This window comes from Poromitra crassiceps (genome assembly GCF_964638095.1).
Source record: "Poromitra crassiceps genome assembly, chromosome: 18".
Lineage (NCBI taxonomy): Eukaryota > Metazoa > Chordata > Actinopteri > Beryciformes > Melamphaidae > Poromitra > Poromitra crassiceps.
In genome coordinates this window covers 26,000,407-26,020,183 of record NC_139636.1, presented here as the reverse complement: position 1 = coordinate 26,020,183, position 19,777 = coordinate 26,000,407, and the positions used below count along the sequence as shown (strand labels likewise).

The 19,777-nt window shown below is 44.9% G+C and overlaps 1 protein-coding gene across 1 annotated transcript in view; it reads right to left on the bottom strand.

The window, feature by feature from the left end:
* tmem266 (transmembrane protein 266) overlaps nt 1-19,133 on the bottom strand; it is a gene marked incomplete at its 3' end in the record, with an annotated part of 35,294 nt that extends 16,161 nt beyond the window's left edge. The window contains exons 1-2 of the mRNA XM_083654878.1: nt 19,034-19,133; nt 11,765-11,950 (exon numbers count right to left, since the gene is read on the bottom strand). Of these exons, the coding sequence (XP_083511004.1) occupies nt 11,765-11,950; nt 19,034-19,047 (200 nt within the window). The 5' untranslated portion in view covers nt 19,048-19,133. The remainder of the gene's footprint in view (nt 1-11,764; nt 11,951-19,033) is intronic.
* Nucleotides 19,134-19,777: the final 644 nt, after the last annotated feature.

The following is a 19,777-nucleotide window of genomic DNA, read 5'->3' as shown; positions in this document are numbered from 1 at the left end:
CCACAACAGCTGCGCTGGATTAGGTAATGGAATTGATGAGGGAGAGAAGTCTCCCCTCAGGAAACCTGGGTTACATCTTAACCATCCGTTCATCTCTATGCAATCTAAATCCCATAGAGATAGGCACAGTGCTTATCTCTATACCGTCTATATTCCATAGAGATAAACACAGTGTTATTCTATAAGCTGTGGCCCACTGACTTAAAGATGGACGCAGTCTGTTATTTAAACAATCTTTGAGCAACAGTTGTACCACAACTTTGTGGCTTTTTGTTTGTGTTGTGTTTGTGTATTGTTGTGGAGGAATCTTACACATTGGACCTTGATGGTATGCAAACACGTGGAAAAATGGCCATGGATTCTGTTACCATTCACCTACATGAAACAATGTAAGATAAATCAAGGTCCAAATGATTGCAGTAGCTTTGAATTTAGAAACTCAGAAACATGCAGTCTTATTGAGATTGTTTTAGACTAGGGTTCCAGCCCCGAGTGCGGCCTCACCCGCAGCTCAGCTGCTGCCCGGCCCCGCCTGCTCTAGAGACACTGCATGAAATAGGCCACGCCCATCACGGGGAAACGCTCCGTTCATTTCCACACATCAGCGTCATTTTCCTTGAATTAAACATAGCTGAAAGCTGTTGTGTGGTGGGCTGCGTATCTACGTATCTTTTTATCAATTATCAAATAAATTCAATCAATCAACCAATCAATCAAAAGGCTTATTTCAATTGTGGACTTCTTCTTATCCTGATATTAACCTAACCAATCATCACTCCTCCTAACCATTAGTTAATGATTACTTTACTAGTAACTACTACATTATTTGTGTACATTATTATAAAGTGTTACCTATATATTTACTCGATTTGATTGCACTTGCAACTTTGTGATTGTCTTTAGTTATCTTTCCTACTTCTTATCTCTGCATATTGATGTGATTGCTACGCTGCATACAGACACTAAGACAAATTCCTCGTATGTACCTTGCATACTGTGGCTATAAAAGTGATCCTGATTCTGATTCTGATGTTGCCTAACACATGCTCTGCTGGCATTGAGGTGATATATTGGCAATAAGTAACTCTGTGATTTATATATAGAGTAGTATGATGTCACTGCCTCTGAGCCTCTGCCTCCCATCAAACACTGATCTCCTCTTAACCCTTTCAAGCTATTTTTCGTGTGTCCTACCTCGACTTTCTTGTCCCATTTTTAAGCTCTACATCCATGTCAGAGTAGTCTACTATCATCAGAGCCATTAGTTAGTGTGTGCCTGCCTATCTTTGGAACAGATCCCATGAGATCTGTCATGGCCTAGTCTACATTCAAGCGTAACTTGTTTATGTGTCATCACAACATGTGTGTACCGGTATATACATAGCATTACTATATTTAACTCCTGAAATACCCAAACATCCATCAAATGGATTCAAACAGGTTTATTTTGGACTTCAAAAACCATGTGAGATCTGACTCCGTATGTGTTCTATGGTGTCTATATTTGTGTGGAGACATATTATACGCCGGCACACACAAAGAGGACGACGATGTGAGGTTCTGGTGAGATCAGAGACTCCCTGCGGTTATCAGGCAATTGAATGCACAAGACAGGACAGGTGTTGCAGGTGTCTGGGTGAAGCAGGCTGGCTGGCCTGTCTGGGTGACTGGTGGGCTAACAACCTGGCTGGCAGGCTGGTTGGTACCTAGTCTCAGCGACTCTCCTCTTGTTTCAAGCCCTGGATGGCTGACTCGCTAGCTGGCTGGCTAAGCACATGATGCGGCTCTCCCAGCGTGACAGTGTGGCGCGCGTCGACACCATCTGGAGGGCCCAGACACTCCCGTCACACACAGCCAAAAAGATGATTGCTTAACAGAATGGCGATGCCTTCATCTGATTCTCCACGCCAACGTTTACTCTGCGCTTTGTCCCGGGCCGGCTGGTGAGAGTGCGGCGGCGTTGGGGGGATGAGTGAGAAAACAGGGCTTGGATCAGTAATATATATATATATATATATATATATATATATATATATATATATATATATATATATATATATATATATTACTGATACCAAGCCTTCTATACATCCTCCATCCTCCACATTGCCATGTATTTTGCATTAGTTTGGAGTGTGGCGGTGTCCCTGGTGTGCTGCTCCATGTCTAGGTACACCATGCCTGAAGACTTAAGTGTCAGACCTGCCTTAAATCCATCCCTCCTCTCCCCTCCAGGTCCCTCCAGTCACAGTCTGTGACTGGCTGAGCCTCCCGGGGACTTATGGTCAATAAATAATGACAAATCTCCAGGAGGCACATGGGGATTTCCCTTCCTGTCACAACTCTGCATTCCACACAGAAGCTACTCAGACGTGCTCTAAAGACAGAGAGAGACAGACAGGAAGGTGTGTGTGTGTGTGTGTGTGTGTGTGTGTGTGTGTGTGTGTGTGTGTGTGTGTGTGTGCGCGCGTGCGTGCGTGCATGCGTGCGCGCGCGCGTGTATTGGAGGTTGCTGTCCTTTCTCTGAGGCGAGAACTGAGAAAGGCAGCATGTTCCTTCAAAAATAGCAGCTATCCGTTGTCACCTGTCCCCCATTGGAGGAAAGCTACGGGCAATGTCTGTCAGAGGACAAGAGGAGCGGGTACAATTTATTCTACTCTCCTCTCGCTTCAGCTCGTGGAGGAGGCAAACATGAGAGAGGAAGTAGGGTGCAGCCAGTTCAAAGGCATTGGGACTCGGCCAAAAGAGAACTGGAGAGAGAGCCAGAGGGGGAGAGGGATGGAGAGGGAAGGGTGCGAAAAAGAGAGAGAGAGAGAGAGAGAGAGCAGCATAGAGAGAGAGGGAAAGATCCAGGTAGAGCGAAAGACATCCAGAGAGAGAGAGATAGAGAGAGGCGATACTGGACAGTGGAGTCAGTTTGCAGCGGGAGCTGAACCTCCGGTGGAACACAGCTACATATCCTGTACTGTGCATCCTTCACCAAGGTCAGCAGAGGGGCTGGAGCCAGCAGGCCTGACACTGTGTCAGGAGCCAACCTCTGGACCAGCCCATGCCCACAGATTAGGAGCTCAACACCTGAGGTGAGAAAGAGGCGCTGGAGGGTAATGGGACAGTATTATTAGCACACACCACGGAGAGACTTTCTCCAACACACATCTGCTCCCAAGGAACAATGTCAAAACACATTTTGCCGGCGGAAGACAGCCGAGAGAATTAACACTGACCTCATCATGGTAAATGGTAAACTGACTGGATTTATATTAGGGATGTAACGATAACCGGTTTTGATGACAACCGCGATCAAATCCCTTACGATAACCGTACCGTTCAAATTTTTCATTATCATTAAAACCGTGGTACCCTGATTACCGTGTCACCATGATTACAGTGCTTTGAAAAACATGGTAAATACTGTCCATCATCAACCAAAGTTGGCAACCGTCTCCCAGATGCAAACGCGCAGCCTTGGAGAAATGATTTCAGTGTGTATCAATCCTTTTTGGGTCTGAGTTTTCAATATAAAACTTGGTGAAATGATTTCTGTGAGTGTATTAGTACTTTTTGAAAATTTCCAGCACATTTTAACAAACCGTATGACAAAACGATAACCGTGATAATTTTGGTCACAATAATCGTGATGTGAAATTTTCATACCGTTACATCTCTAATTTATATACTGTATCACATTTGCAAGCCTACACTAGCCTACATTCACACTCACATTCACACACACACTGATGCTGTCTGCAGCCATACAAGGTGCCAACTGCTCGTCGGGGGAGCAGTTCAGTGTCTTGAAGGAGCCTCAAACCGAGGACCTTCCGATTCCCAGATGACAGAGCTCTACCTCCTGAGCTAATGACAGACTCACTGCACATTTGTGAGCCTTTAGTTACAAGATGGAACACACAGCAAACGGAGCACTCCGAGAGACACCTCATGTACCTTTTAGGATTGAAAAGCATGATTTAACTCGTACTGTGCGGAATCATAATTCATTCAGACGGGCTCCCAGAAATCAGGCAGAAAAGGTATTAATTCAATAAAGCTGTAAAGAAAAAGCCTGTCTGGAAGCAGAGTAAATGGCAGTGATGGATTACTCCGAGCTCAGAAACTTAATTTTGGGTGGAAATCACTTTAAACCTTGAGCGCTGAGGACCTGAAGTATTTATGAGGAAGTGAGACGGCATCAGTGGCGGCGGGGGGAAAAATAAAATCACCTCACTCTCCGCTCGGGTCACGGCCGGTCCGGATCGAAACAGGCAGTACTTCAAGGACCGGTCACACACTATTACAGACCCGGGCTGAGCAGGAAATGAGAGACACGGGGAGGCGTGTAGGTGTGGACAGGTTCATAAAGACATCAAGGCCAGCGGCTGCAGCGTTAACACATCGAGGCGAGATGGAAGCGCGGTGGTGGACAGCAGTGCAGAGGAAGGGGATTAGACCGGGAGACCGATCAATAAAGGGCCTGAGATGGAGGAGATTGTAGCACGCTGCACATCCGTGATCCTCAACCTTCTCCATACCCTGATTAGTCTACATTAGAGCCACAAACCCCCCATCTGAGAAATATCTTACTGTTACTTATGATTTTCTGTATTGTAGGTACTAGGTAGAGAGAAGCGTTTACAGATCTGGAAGTCTTATTGAGAAGGGGAGCCTATTTATAGCGGCATCTCTTTCATTATACCGTCTTCGTGTAAACGAGACGGGATGAAACGCAATGTCAAGTCATTAAATACAAGTTAAACGGGAATTAAATCGTGGAGGTGGTGCTCTGCGTGTGTTTGGGCGAGTTAGAGAGAGAGAGGGGGGGGGGGGGGCGGGGAGGGGGGAGAGGGGGCAAAGGAGGAAATTCATTCAGAAGTAATGACTCCGTCAACTTGTCTCAGGTATTGATCCCCCCCTCTAGCGCGCACGCACGCGCACGCACGCACACACACACACACACACACACACACACGCACACACACACACACACACAGCTAATGAAATAACAGCTACACAAACCTCTCCCTCAAAATGTGTAGAAGCGAAGGCCTAAACTGGTCAAGCTTTGAACGACTTGCACTCCTCCTGTGCCAATCTTCTACATAATTGATGGGACCTCTTGATTGATGACTTGATTGCACATTTACAACAGAGCAGGACTGCTGGATGAAAAGCTCCAACACATTAGGACACAAACGTATGGCAGGTGCCACACCATTATGCTCATTCACAAAACTATTAATCACGCCCATGGATCTTAAAAATGAAGTCAGGCCCGTTCAACTCACAGGTTTGCACCATGGCCAAAACTCATATAAGATCACTTTGCCTGGCGGGGGTGTTCATTTATTGTCAAGCACTCCTGCAATTGAGAGGTTTTCTTTTGAAATGGTAGACATTTTGTAGAACGTAAATCTTCGTGGGATTCATCACTTTATAAAACCATCAGTAGGCCTATTTGGTTGGCAAAGGTTTTGAAATAAGGTACGGTAATCAAATATTTTTTGAAAGAGTTCTACTTTCATCTCGGTGATCGTTTTGTAGGAGCAACTCTTTGACTGTCATGAGGGAACATCTCTAGCTTTTGAATTGAATGTACTTTTATCTTTGAAGGTGTAAGAAGTGGTCAGATTCCACTCCAGCAGCATTTACAAATGATATAAAGCCTGACCCAGCTTTTCTCTCTCTCTCTCTCTCTCTCTCTCTCTCTCTCTCTCTCTCTCTCTCTCTCTCTCTCTCTCTCTCTCTCTCTCTCTCTCTCTCTCTCTCTCTCTCTCTCTCTCTCTCTCTCTCTCTCTCTCTCTCTCTCTCTCTCTCTCTCTCTCTGTACTGATAACTATACAGCCCTGTGGTTCCTCAAGTATAAACTCCAACCATTCATACAATCTGCTGAACTCAGCAGGCACGGGCAGAGGAAAATGGACCACGACTGTGAGGCTGCAGGCTACTGAACAGCAGAGGTTTCAGCACTTCATGACATTCAGACTGCTCAAGCTCTCTGGGTTACACTTGTTCCTACTCAAGGTGGCGTTTCAAACCTAATCCCTGATATATATTATGTATTTTTGCCTTGAGAGCTTCTGCCTACTGAAAAAGCACAGGTGGGGCACTGCCCTAGATTGCTTTCAAATCAAAAGCCAACATAACAACTGGCTATAACCACTGCTGCTGAGTCATCTTTGTTCTCACAGCCAAAAGAAGCAAAAAGCCCTGAGAGAGGAAAACCAACTAAGCACCAAATAAAGCTCCAACTGATGTTACCATAGGTAATCAATTTGACATGTTACAGCTTCCATATCTCCTCACCATTAATCACTTGTGTGGTCTCATGCCTGGGGAACTAGCAAACACTTTGGCAGTGAATTAACAAATCAAATCAAATCAATGTGCTAATCGACTTCAGGTTCCAATAAAGAAAGTTGCGCTTGTACTTTTAAATATGCGTGCATTCCTCATGGTTTGCAAGTAAACATGATCTTGATCCTCTGATGCAAAAGCATGCAGCTTTCTAGTATCCCCAGGACTTTCTAGTATCCCCAGGACTTTCTAGTATCACCAGGACTTTCTAGTATCACCTCACCAGGACTTTCTAGTATCACCAGGACTTTCTAGTATCACCAGGACTTTCTAGTATCCCCAGGACTTTCTAGTATCCCCAGGACTTTCTAGTATCACCTCACCAGGACTTTCTAGTATCACCTCACCAGGACTTTCTAGTATCACCAGGACTTTCTAGTATCACCAGGACTTTCTAGTATCACCTCACCAGGACTTTCTAGTATCACCAGGACTTTCTAGTATCACCAGGACTTTCTAGTATCACCAGGACTTTCTAGTATCCCCAGGACTTTCTAGTATCCCCAGGACTTTCTAGTATCACCTCACCAGGACTTTCTAGTATCACCTCACCAGGACTTTCTAGTATCACCAGGACTTTCTAGTATCACCAGGACTTTCTAGTATCACCTCACCAGGACTTTCTAGTATCACCAGGACTTTCTAGTATCACCAGGACTTTCTAGTATCACCAGGACTTTCTAGTATCACCAGGACCTTCTAGTATCACCAGGACTTTCCTGTCCTTTTCATATGGGATCATCACCCTCTCCTCGCTCTCTCCTAGCATCCTTGCACTATGGTACAGTATGTCTACCTAGCAGATGACTTGAAGCTGGTATTTGCCAGAGAAATGGGCCACAGACACTAAGCAAATGGAGATGGATGGGGCTCCATGTGCCGAGCAGCAGACAAGCTGTCCCTGATAAATGGGTTTTCGCTGGGACACTTGATCTCTCTCGCTCTCAGCCCAAAAAGCAATCTCACACTTTGCATGTCTGTGAATATTAACAAACCCTGCATTCAAATGTCATCTATTGTGTCGCACATGGTGCACAGGCAAGCGTGCCAATTTGATGGAGAGGACAGTTCCTCTGTGTGTTTGAAATACAGTCAGAAATCCTGCTCTCTCTTCAGACATCCATCAACGCAGAGCAGGTATAGTATGGCTCTGGATTCAAAGGCCCATGAAATATTGCTGCTGTCACGACTCATACTAGATGTTGGCAAGCCCCTTCACTGCTAGACAGTATTCTCCGGTCTAGATTTTTCTAATTATTACATCTGACTCCAACCTTACTTCCTGGGTTTGACACTGTGCAAGTGGGCATAATAGCACGATGCATTGTAGTGAGTGGAGGTAACGCACGTCTCCGAGCACTCCGTCGCGTAATGCAATCACTTTACACTGACCACACTTAAGCTTATCTAATAGCCGATTTTTCACCATAACACTGTATTACCTATAGCCGCTCTGCCTGTGACTGCACCAGCGCCTCACATGGTTAATCCCATCCAACATGGATACACACAACATTCATCAAATGGAGCCATTTCTGTCTAATCTGCAGCCAGCAGCTTTGTGAATGAAGAGCTCCATTCCTCTGGCCATCCTTCTCTTGATCCCTTCTCCTCTCTCTCTCTCTCTCTCTCCTCCAGTCAAAGCAGCAGGTTGACCCATATGAACCATCTGTCATGGCTGTAGCGCCTCACACCTCTCACTCTGGCCCCTGGAGATCAGTGGCATATGCTGCTGTGGCCACTGCTGCAGGCGGGCCGGCTGATCTGGGGCTGATAAGCGAGGCCGAGCGCGGGCTGTGGAGCCGGGGGGGCTCCTGGGCTCCACTCAGTCTGGAGGTCATGCTATCCCGAGAGGTCAGAAGTAAGGGAGAAAACGAGATCAACACACCGCCTTGCTGCTACCGCATCTTTGTCGAGAGCACTATAATGTAATTGACTCTACACATATACGGAAGAAAAACCTGCGCCGCTTTAGGTAGCCTACATAAGCAAGGTTTTTGAAATGCCTTGTATCTAATAAGTCCTCTGAGAGGTGATCTATGGTAGATTCTGTGTTAAATCCTCTGTGAATAAAGCCTAACGCCAAAACACGACAGATTCGACAAATGCACTGGACAGCAGTGGAAATTCAGCCTCCAAAGCCCTCGTCTGGACTCTCCAGCAAGTTCTGGAGAAGATGGTGCAGCCAAATTCTATTAATAATTCCATCCAGCTCACCACTGTGCACAGAATGTGCTCATACTGCGTGTGCCCCTTGTAGTCCGCAAGAACATCCACCTCCTACATAATCGCCCACGTCTGCCGATGAAGAGCCATGTGAAGCTGCCAGGCAAGACTAAACGATAAAGAGCCATGTGAAGCTTCCAGGCAAGACTAAACGATAAAGAGCCGGGTGAAGCTTCCAGGCAAGACTAAATGATAAAGAGCCATGTGAAGCTGCCAGGCAAGACTAAACGATAAAGAGCCATGTGAAGCTGCCAGGCAAGACTAAACGATAAAGAGCCATGTGAAGCTGCCAGGCAAGACTAAACGATAAAGAGCCGGGTGAAGCTTCCAGGCAAGACTAAATGATAAAGAGCCATGTGAAGCTGCCAGGCAAGACTAAATGATAAAGAGCCATGTGAAGCTGCCAGGCAAGACTAAATGATAAAGAGCCATGTGAAGCTGCCAGGCAAGACTAAATGCATGTTTCTGGTGTGCATTCTTCTTCTCTTTTTATAGCCATATGGAGCAAAACCAAACCACGGCCTCATCATCACAGCCTGAGGATCTATTCACTGGTAATGAGCCTTATCTTATCTCATCTTTATCTCAGCATTATCTTATCTTACCTCTGACACTATCTAACCATTAATACACAGCTGGAGCTTAGACCTTTTTGCTCTTCCTATCACTGTGTCCAGACCCACAACCAAAGCCATATATATATATACATGTATATCTATATATCTATATATCTATATATAGATATATAGATATATAGAGTTAGATATATATATATATATAATCACAATAGGCTTGTACCTGCTCATTGACCAATTACCTATAGTTATTTTTGCATCTGGAAAAGGACACGACTCAGCAGAAGCAACAGAAACACAGAAACATTGCAACACAGAGAGAGAGATAATCAAATGGCATTATATCTTTGTATACAATCCAGGTGTTGATGGTGACATTAGCCTCAATGTTGAGATAAATCTCCTTTGCTCATACATTTTAATCTAGACCAGGTAAAACGTTTATGGAGTTGTAATAACCATGTAAATCAATCAGTCACTACATTGTCCCTGTCATCAGGGCCTCTGACGTTTTTAATTCATTTAAAACCTCGCAGTGTATTATAACACATCCTACCTTTGTGGCATTCCTTTGATGCTACACGCATGAGTCACAAAGGCAGCCGGAAACCTGTCACAAGTTCCTCTCTGTGAACACTTCCAAAGAACGGACGTGTGCATGAAACTGTAGTGAAACTCAGACGACAGGTATGTCTTGAAATGCCTGTGGTTTGAAAATCAGGAATTCCAATCTAAAAAAAAAAACACCTCTTGAACATGCTGTAATGCTTCTGTGACTGAGACCCCGCTGACTATCTGACAACTTTACAACTTTCTGGACTTTGAAGATGGTGTTATTCTGATCAGGATGAATGGCTGTTTACATTTCCATATAAAGAATATCAGAATATCAGAAACTCCCACTCACTCACCTCCTTCAAAACCCAACTCAAATCCCACCTCTTCAAAACAGCCTACAATATCTGACTTCTACCTCTAACCACCATTCCATCTCTGCAATCTATTGATTTGTATTTGTTTTGTATCTGTATTCGTTCTTGTTATTTAGTTTTGTTTACTGTATTACTTTTCTATGTATTGTAAAGCGTCTTTGAGTTCCCCAGAAAAGCGCTATATACAGTAAAACGTATGTATTATTATTATTATTATTATTATAAAGAGCTATTCACACTGCAGCATCTTAAATGCATAAATCTGTCGGGAGACACATCTTGCCACTGCGGGACTTTTACGACTCCACTGTGTCACCTCCAAGTGGGAGCAGGGTGTCATATGGCCTCATAGGGTGAATGATTGGGTGTTGGGGACAGAGGACCCATATGTCCCTGCCCTCTGCCCCACAGAGCCACAGAGCGGGACAGGGACAGACGGGGCGAGGTCCTGCCGGGCGTGCTCAGCTGACACACCGGGGCTTGGATGGCAAAACGGCGAATGCTCTAATGACACTTATGCTCTTTTGTGGACTTGTCTCTGTGTGGACGCCAGCATTGGCAGCATGCCAAAGGGCTGTGAGTCACGCTTCCCGAGTGGACAGCCAGGGACACGGAGGCTACAGGAAGGCGCGTCCTGTCCTGAGGGGGCGGGGCCTGCAGCATGGCGATATGGCGCTAAGCAAATAACGCACAGCCCAGGACAAGCAGGCCGCATAGACAGAGACAACACCGCTACAAGGCCAGAGCCTTGTAGCGGTGTGTTGTCCCATCTCCAGAAAAATAGGGTACGAACGACACTCTTTGTGTTTCCTGCCAAAAATCGACATCACGAACAGGAGCCTGTCTTTGGTGGAGAGAAATTGCCGTGTCATTGAGCTGAAATGAACACAACAGTCGATGCATTGTCCATTTAACAGGGCGACACTAATAAATTCATTGCCAAATATCCTTGGACTCTCACCTCTAATATGAAAGGAGAGGTGATTCAATATGCCAGGTGTAATTATCATGTGCTGGCAATAGAGAGTGAGGGCAGAGCTTCTCTCTGGCAGCGGAGATTATAGATTGTGGTAATTGCAATTCTGTCTTAATTATGGGCACAGCGCTTCCATACAACAAGCAGAGACATGTCTCAGACAGCGTATTTCTAATATCTCGTTAAATTTGACGGCAAGCGGGCGAGACCATCACTCATTGCGTAATTATATTTGGGGCTTTTCAGTATACAGATTTCATTGATAATCGTGCTATTCATTTTGTTTTCAGCTTCCTGAAGTGTTTAGTTTCACTTCATTACCTAGATACTGAATCATAAGCTTCGCATTCCTTGAATACAGGCCCACATTCTACGCCCTGTATTTTTTTTAAACACAACTTCCCTACACTCAACTTGCAGTCTTGGGATAGTCGAGTCATGCCAGTCACAAGTGTTTATTATCTTCAGTATGCTGTGAGGAAGATATAGGACCAGTGCAAGACGTTGTCATTGCTAGTTTCTAGTATTTTTTCTTCGTCTTTTAATGACCTCTGGGTCGCCTGATGTAGTGACCCAGAGGTCATTAAAATAAAAAGGGGAGATTTTGAGACCTAGAAACTAGCAATGACAGCGCCTTGCACCGGGTGTAAGATAGGGCCCATAATCTGTCTGACACACGAAACCATGAACTGCATGGGGCGTACCCGTCTCTGTTGTCCTCTTCGTCCGGGTTGGAGATGAGCTGGGATCCAGCTATGGAGATGTCCAGGGCGGCCAGAGGCAAGTCTCTGTAGGCAAAGCTGACCAGCTGGACAGGGGCACCCTGGTTGTCCTCCTCCACCTGCTGGGAGATCACCTCCAGCTCCGAGACTCGGGCCTGGGGAGCGGTCCTGTGGCACACACGACACAGGAGCATTAGAATCAGAAAAAACACAATATTTATATTCATATTTATATTAGAAGGCATGGCAAAACGTTGTTTCATTGGATTCATTTGAAGTTTTCTCTCTGAGTTTGGCTATATTTGACATTTTTAGCTGTGACCAGCAGCTCTATAGGTCGCTCTGTCGGTTGGTCCACAAAAAGTTCACCACCCTTTGGCGGGCACAGTTTCTTTGCCATATGAGGCTGAAATTTGGCATGGAGGTCAGTGTGTGTGTGTGTGTAAAGGTGTGTGTTTGTGTTCATGCCAATCGGCTAAAAGAGGGCGGGGTGGCATAGGCAGAACAGGGTGGGCTGCCCTTACCATCCTGTGTTTCAGAAATTCACACAATGTGGTCACAGCTTTTGCGAAATTCGCGCTTCTTTTTATTATCATGTCCTTTTATCTTCCAATGAGATTCTAAAATCTGGACGTGCAGGAAGACTGTGATCCTACGTGCTCGGCCAATTGGAAGTCTGTGATCCTACGTGCTCAGCCAATAGCGGGCAAGGAGAAGTCAGTCACCCTGGAACAGGAGTTTCACACTGGCACCCGTCCCAGTGCAGCCAATGTGGAGATCATCAATAACTCCAGACAGTGGTTAACAGCGCAGGAAGGCATTGATTACAAGACAGAGGGAACAAAATCCATTGTCTTCTTGGTGAATTCTAGTACATCCATGCTGGAGGTGAAACACAGTGGGAGGAAGCAGTAGAAGATCACTGAGCAGACTTATGTTCCTGTGAAATGTTAATGTAGTCAGGCCCCGGAGAGGAAAACAGGGCCCCCTTTTCTCTGACTTTGACTCATTGCTATTTACCACACTCCTGTTCCAATGTTGTTTTCTTATTCTCATAGGGAACCAGGAATCACTCCAAATACTGTCTAACATGGCGCTGTAGTGCTGTGCAAAACAAAGGTACCCTTATCATTCTCATGTGCCGTCACTGGGTAGAATGGAACGGCACATTCTCCCTTTGAATATCTGGTCCCTTCATTGCACAAGTTCTGCTCCATGTGTTGCTTACAGTCGCTTGAGGGTCAAATGCCCCTATATATTATCATGCTCACCACAAAGAGCGCCTGGGCTGTGCCTTCAATGTTATCTATACACTTGGCACCTCTGACCAACTGCAACAAGGACACTACTCAGTCTGACAGACACAAACTGCTCAGTGCATCAAAATCACATTTCCAGACAATCACAGCACAAGCCAGGGGCCATTACTGTATGTGCAGAGGCCAGTTGAGTGGCTGGTTTCCATCCTGGGGAGGGGTGGAGGCTTCACATCTGAACACTCTGCCCCCTTCAGAGGGGTGGAGGCTTCACATCTGAACACTCTGCTCCCTTCAGAGGGGTGGAGGCTTCACATCTGAACACTCTGCTCCCTTCAGAGGGGTGGAGGCTTCACATCTGAACACTCTGTTCCCTTCAGAGGGGTGGAGGCTAGTTCACATCTGAACACTCTGCTCCCTTCAGAGGGGTGGAGGCTTCACATCTGAACACTGTTCCCTTCAGAGGGGTGGAGGCTAGTTCACATCTGAACACTCTGCTCCCTTCAGAGGGATGGAGGCTTCACATCTGAACACTCTGTTCCCTTCAGAGGGGTGGAGGCTTCACATCTGAACACTCTGCCCCCTTCAGAGGGGTGGAGGCTTCACATCTGAACACTCTGCTCCCTTCAGAGGGGTGGAGGCTTCACATCTGAACACTCTGTTCCCTTCAGAGGGGTGGAGGCTTCACATCTGAACACTCTGTTCCCTTCAGAGGGGTGGAGGCTTCACATCTGAACACTCTGTTCCCTTCAGAGGGGTGGAGGCTTCACATCTGAACACTCTGTTCCCTTCAGAGGGGTGGAGGCTTTGAACACTGTTCCCTTCAGAGGGGTGGAGGCTTCACATAATGAACACTCTGTTCCCTTCAGAGGGGTGGAGGCTTCACATCTGAACACAGAGGGGTGGAGGCTTCACATCTGAACACTCTGTTCCCTTCAGAGGGGTGGAGGCCTCACATCTGAACACAGAGGGGTGGAGGCTTCACATCTGAACACAGAGGGGTGGAGGCTTCACATATGAACACTCTGTTCCCTTCAGAGGGGTGGAGCCTTCACATCTGAACACTCTGTTCCCTTCAGTGATGCAAGCAAGGACAGCCAGAAGGATCAGATCTTTTCAGAGGCATGCAATATTAACAAACGCCACGAGCAAGCAAAAAGGTTAACATAGAGCATGCATTGCCTGAGGGAAATCTAGCACCCATACAGAGGGTAGACTAAGAGCTGCAGTTTGGAGCCCAGAGAGAGAAACCCTGCTACTTCAGACCTTGTTTCTAGATGCTGGTCCAACACACTTTGTATGCTATTGATCTTACACCTGTGCCATAAGGCTGTGGTGCAGGGACTTGCTAACTTATATCATGGGAAGTCAGTTCAAAGAAAATGGTCATGCCTCAACTTTTCCTGAACTTTTGTGGTTAGATGAAAATGCAGCGTAGGTTATTACCGTACTGTAATGTAATTACACCGTTATTGCTCAGAAAAGGGCGGGTTCTACTGGTAATAGCTTATTGAACGTCTGTTCAATAGATAAAATGTACCTGGTCGTTTATCATCTTCATTGTATGTGTGTGTAAATATTAATTATTTGTGAACATTGCATTTTAGACAGTAGTTTTAAAAGCTGATGTGATTTTAAGGAGGTCTACTTCCTCTCGGTGTGTAATCATTGGCAGGGATTGGCTCCCCCAGAGTAACAGCGATCCAAGGCTCTTCCCCCAGTGTTTTACATCGCATCGCTATAAATCACCATGCAGCGATCAATATATATAACTCACCATGCACCGATCAATAGATATATAAATCACCATGCAGCGATCAATAGATATATAAAAATACAAGAGCCTGCTGAGACTTCTCCCTTCCTGCTCAAACTCATTGGTTGGATAATTTAAAGCTGTATGTCACAAAAAGATGGGGATCATTTTTTTCTCTCCCTAAATAAACTGTGTAGAGACCATGGTTCGATGATTTCATTATTAATATTCTTGATGCTGCATGTGATTCCTCTCATAGGTCTCTCCAGGTTTGAAAGCTACTCCACCCTTTTGAGAACATTAATTCCCTCCTTGATACGAGATACACCGCAGAAACACATTTCCTACACAAAAAGGCCTTTTTCTCTTGGGCATTTTTGACAGGAACATCTTCTTGGCAATAGTCAACGGGTTCATAGATGGAGTTTAAATGAATCTCATTTGTAATCTATTGTACCATGAGTTTTCTGCAGCTTGCTGTAGGAGATGTACTCAAATACTGTACCAATGGTGTTAAATACGGCTGAACTCACATAAATGAGTCACATCCTTCGATAAATTACCACTAGGGAATGCAATAGTCTGCAAGAACACAACCTTATCTCATAATCCAAGACAGACCAAGACTTAAACCGGTCTGAGACCGAGACCGAGACCGAGACCGAGACCGAGACCAAGACCAAGACCAGAGCAGAGTTTAATCTTGTCTTAATTTTTGTTTTTTTTATTAAATGGTACATGATTGTGTTCCAGTCATATTGTGATATAGCATGGAGAAACAATGGCTGAACTATTGTTATTTAAAATATATATTTTGAAATAGATAAATACATCAATACAGTATACATCCACGCCAACACAACTGAGTTGAACCAGGGACGGAAATAGAGATTTTTGCAAACCAACATTCCCAACGTGTCCCTGCACATTTCTTGCCTTGAGGTTTAGTGGCTGGAAAGTCTCTGGTTCAAACCAAAACACAAAACAAAATGTGGCTAAGCAAATTAGCAAAGTGTCAAAAGTCTATGAATCTCAGATAACGATGAGCTCTGTGATTGTCTCCTCATATTTTCACGTGCACCTATTTTGAGACAAAAAAAAGATCTACTGCTGTCACTTCATAGGATTTCAAAGTGCTGCCTCAGCATGATGCACTGGTGTTGTGTAGAGGGCACCGGTATCATTGTCATTCAGTGTGCTCACTGCTATGGCCAGCTGTCTACCACACTGTCACACTGTCTCACCCAATAAGCCTGCTGTATACGGACACTTGGCTACTCCCAGTGCACGGGAATTCACTGGCCTGATATCATCAGGGAAGGCTGCTGTATACGGACACTTGGCTACTCCCAGTGCACGGGAATTCACTGGCCTGATATCATCAGGGAAGCAGGACCAACGTGACAAATCACTTACTGTATATGGGCACCAGTGAGCCAGATTTCCCGACAGCATCCCTGACTCAGGCCCTTGACACAATGGTAATTTGTAAGATCAGATCATTTAGGTAACGCTCTCTCAAGGTCCAATGGGAAATTACCGCAGTTCACAATTCAAAGATTTGTTTCGAAGGAGCTCGGTTCGACTGCCAATCTCACAGTCGAATAGTTGCGAAATGTGTTTACAAAACGAGGATCATTCCATTCCGGCTATATGGGGGTGCTCAATGTCTGATTTGACATACAATTGCTTGGGTTCTCCCAATAGATCGTGATATATAGCCTATTTTGGTATAAGTGTCAGCCTATTAATACCATAAACCAAGTCCCAATTAAACAAATAAATCAAACAAGTTCATGCCAATTAATTTTTACGATTGCCAAATAGTCTTATTAAAAAAAGAAGAAAAGAATAGTGGAATAATCGTATTGAACAGCCAAATCCAATTGGACTGAGAGAATTCTGAGTCAGGTACTACAGCCCTAATGAAGAGTGAAGGCGTTTGTGTTGGTTTGGGGAGACTTCACTTGACTGTTAACAGAGGACATGCCTCAGTTTTCCAGATCACCTCAATTAGCAAGCAGAGAAGCTGATGCCTGCCTGGAACACAGCAGACACCCAGCAGCAGCTGCTGGAGCTCCAAAGCCAGCTGCCATGGGACAAAGTGTATTCAAGCCACCAGCCATTACGGTGCTGGGGATGGGCACACATTCCAAGGCAATGTATTATCTTAAAGAAGGATTTAATAACCCACAGTATAAAAAAAAAAAAAAAAAAAAAAAAAAAAAGTTAATGAGGAAGTATTGTAGGCTAATTAGACAAATCTCAACATCATGAACGAAAAAAATCACATAGGCCACAATTTATTTGGATAGTTATTGTTAGAAATAGGGTCAGGTTAGGGTTGGGATTAAGGGTTTGGGTTGGGGTTAGGCTAAAGTCTGAGATAGGGTTACCATAGTCTACAGTGATGCAGCAAACAGGTCCCCTGATTGTTATACTATGAACATTGAACTATTCAAATAAGGTGTTACAACTGAGGAGTTTAACAACTTCCTTCATCCACTGAATGTTAACATTATAATGCATACTGTAAATGTGTGTTGTATTCAGAGGCTGTCATCATAGAGGAAAATGTGGATTTGAGCAAAGTGGACAACAAAACTATTGTGGCAACCTTATTTTACCGAGTATACCAGAGGCAAAAAGGCATACCTATAACCAAACCTACCTATATAATACCTAAATGAATAAACATACAGTAAGTGCATACAATTAATAAAACACAGCTATTTAAACGTCACTGTAGAGGTTTGAAACATCAGATTAAGCCGGTGACCCTGCTAATCAGCAGATCTTATTCAGATGATTGGAGAGGGGCTTCATTATGCTGAGGAAATAACAGCAGTGCGACACCAGGTCACATGACAGCGAGGTTAGTTATGATAAACATGAGCTGACCTGTTTCAAAGCCACTGGCTTCCTCAGGGTGTGTGTGTGTGTGTGTGTGTGTGTGTGTGTGTGTGTGTGTGTGTGTGTGTGTGTGTGTGTGTGTGTGTGTGTGTGTGTGTGTGTGTGTGTGTGTGTGTGTGTGTGTGGTGTACTGTCTCATTGTGTGCTGGATGCAACCAAATGTACAAGCAGCTCCATACAAGGCATAAAGAAAGAGCACTTGCCACATACATGTACATGTATACACCAACCACAACTGTGTTAAGCATAATTTTCAGTACACTGGTACCGACCATCTGCATTAATACAAGCAGGCTAATTTTGAGGGGGAAATTATGTTTAAAGGACTATGTTATTTTTCTTTTTTTCTCCATTCTATCTCCACTGTGATTTGCATACACTCATTTCTGACTGAAAACCCCCTAGACTCAATGCAGGGCAGGCATAGAAAAATTTTTAAATCTCCACATTCACTGATTAAACAAAATATATCAGAGAAATCCCATTGATGTGTGTGTTGTGTTTATGACCATCTAATATTTTTTACTGTCCTGCCTCTCACTGTTTCCATGGCAGAGAACTGGTACAGCACTACACGGAGAGAGAGAGAGAGACAGACAGACAGACAGACAGAGAGCAAGTGTGAAAATAGCTCCAAAGACCTCACTCTACATCAGTTTCCCATCCGTCATTTCACCGGGGAGCCACCGGGGTTCAGCAGTATTAATTCATTTGTACCTCTTTAACCAGACAACACGTTATCCACTTACAGACTTTTGCTGCAACGTTTTCTCTTCCTTCAAATGGACTTGCGATCGACCATAAAACATATTAATTTGCCATCTGAGCCCTCTGGTCTGAGCCCCAGATGGAGATCTGTGTTGGAAGCAGCATGCTGTGTGCCTTTAGCCAGAAGATGCAGCTGATTGAACCCATGTTGCATTGTCCCCTCACTCCACTCCCCTGCTGCCTCCCCTTCCCTTCTCTTTAGTCCCGCCCCTGGCTGTCATCAGGATGCAGGGCCCGTCTGGGGGACCACACCGAGAGTAATTATTAATAAGAGAAGATGACAAGTGAACATGCGTCCTGAATGCTAAGAGATGCCAGCAGAGACTGGAGATGGGCGGCCGCTCTTTCTCTCCGTGAGGCTGGATGACTGAGGCCAGCCCAGCTCGCCTGCTGATCTCTGCTCAAAGTCATTCACAGGAGGAGCATGCATGAGGATGCAGGTGTCATTCTCATACTTGCATCCTACCACACCCACGTTGCCAAAGACTGAGGGTGCAAAAAAAACGAGATCTGAGATTTCACACTCTCAGACACGGTATCATGTCACGCTATACTTACTGGGGGTTGCTCATGTTGCCGTCTTGCTGCTGTGAAAGTGTGAATAGACGTCCACACTAAATGTCGCCAAATGTGAATTGTAATTTCACCACTGAAGAGAGCTGGCTCCTACCATGACCTATGGAGAGTAAAAAAAGAACAATGTAACTAACAAGAGGAAAAAGCAGCAAATCGTGAGGTAGTACATTTGAGTAGTGCTCTGTGAATGCTTTGACGTGTCCTAACTGTGCTATGTTGAACTATTTTTGCCAATAACCACTAAACTGCAATGGATTTTAAATCTCCTCCAATATATGATGTTCTGCTCTGTGAATCAGGGGCTGAGGGACATCACACCTCTTGCATAGCAAGTACAGCAGGATGCTAGCTTCTTTGTGGCACAGGACAGAGAGCCATTGATGTCCAAGTCCGTTCACTGAAAGCCCGCCCCAGCTGCTTTGCAGGGAACAGACATGACCATGTCATGACAGGAAAGCCACAAACACATAGACACTGCTTTTTACGGGAAATGTAGACCATTACACAAACAAGTCCCACTGTCGATAGTGCAAACTAAACATGTGGTGCAAGTAGCACTTAGAAATCGGACAAAGTTTGAGTTGAATTCTAACTGCAACCCTTACATGCATGCATTGGCATTACCAAGCATCATTTTTCATAAACAACCTTCAATCGTCATATAAGATGCCATGGCCAGGTTGATTCACACACTACTGCAGGGGTTCAGGGGATCCATACTAGCCT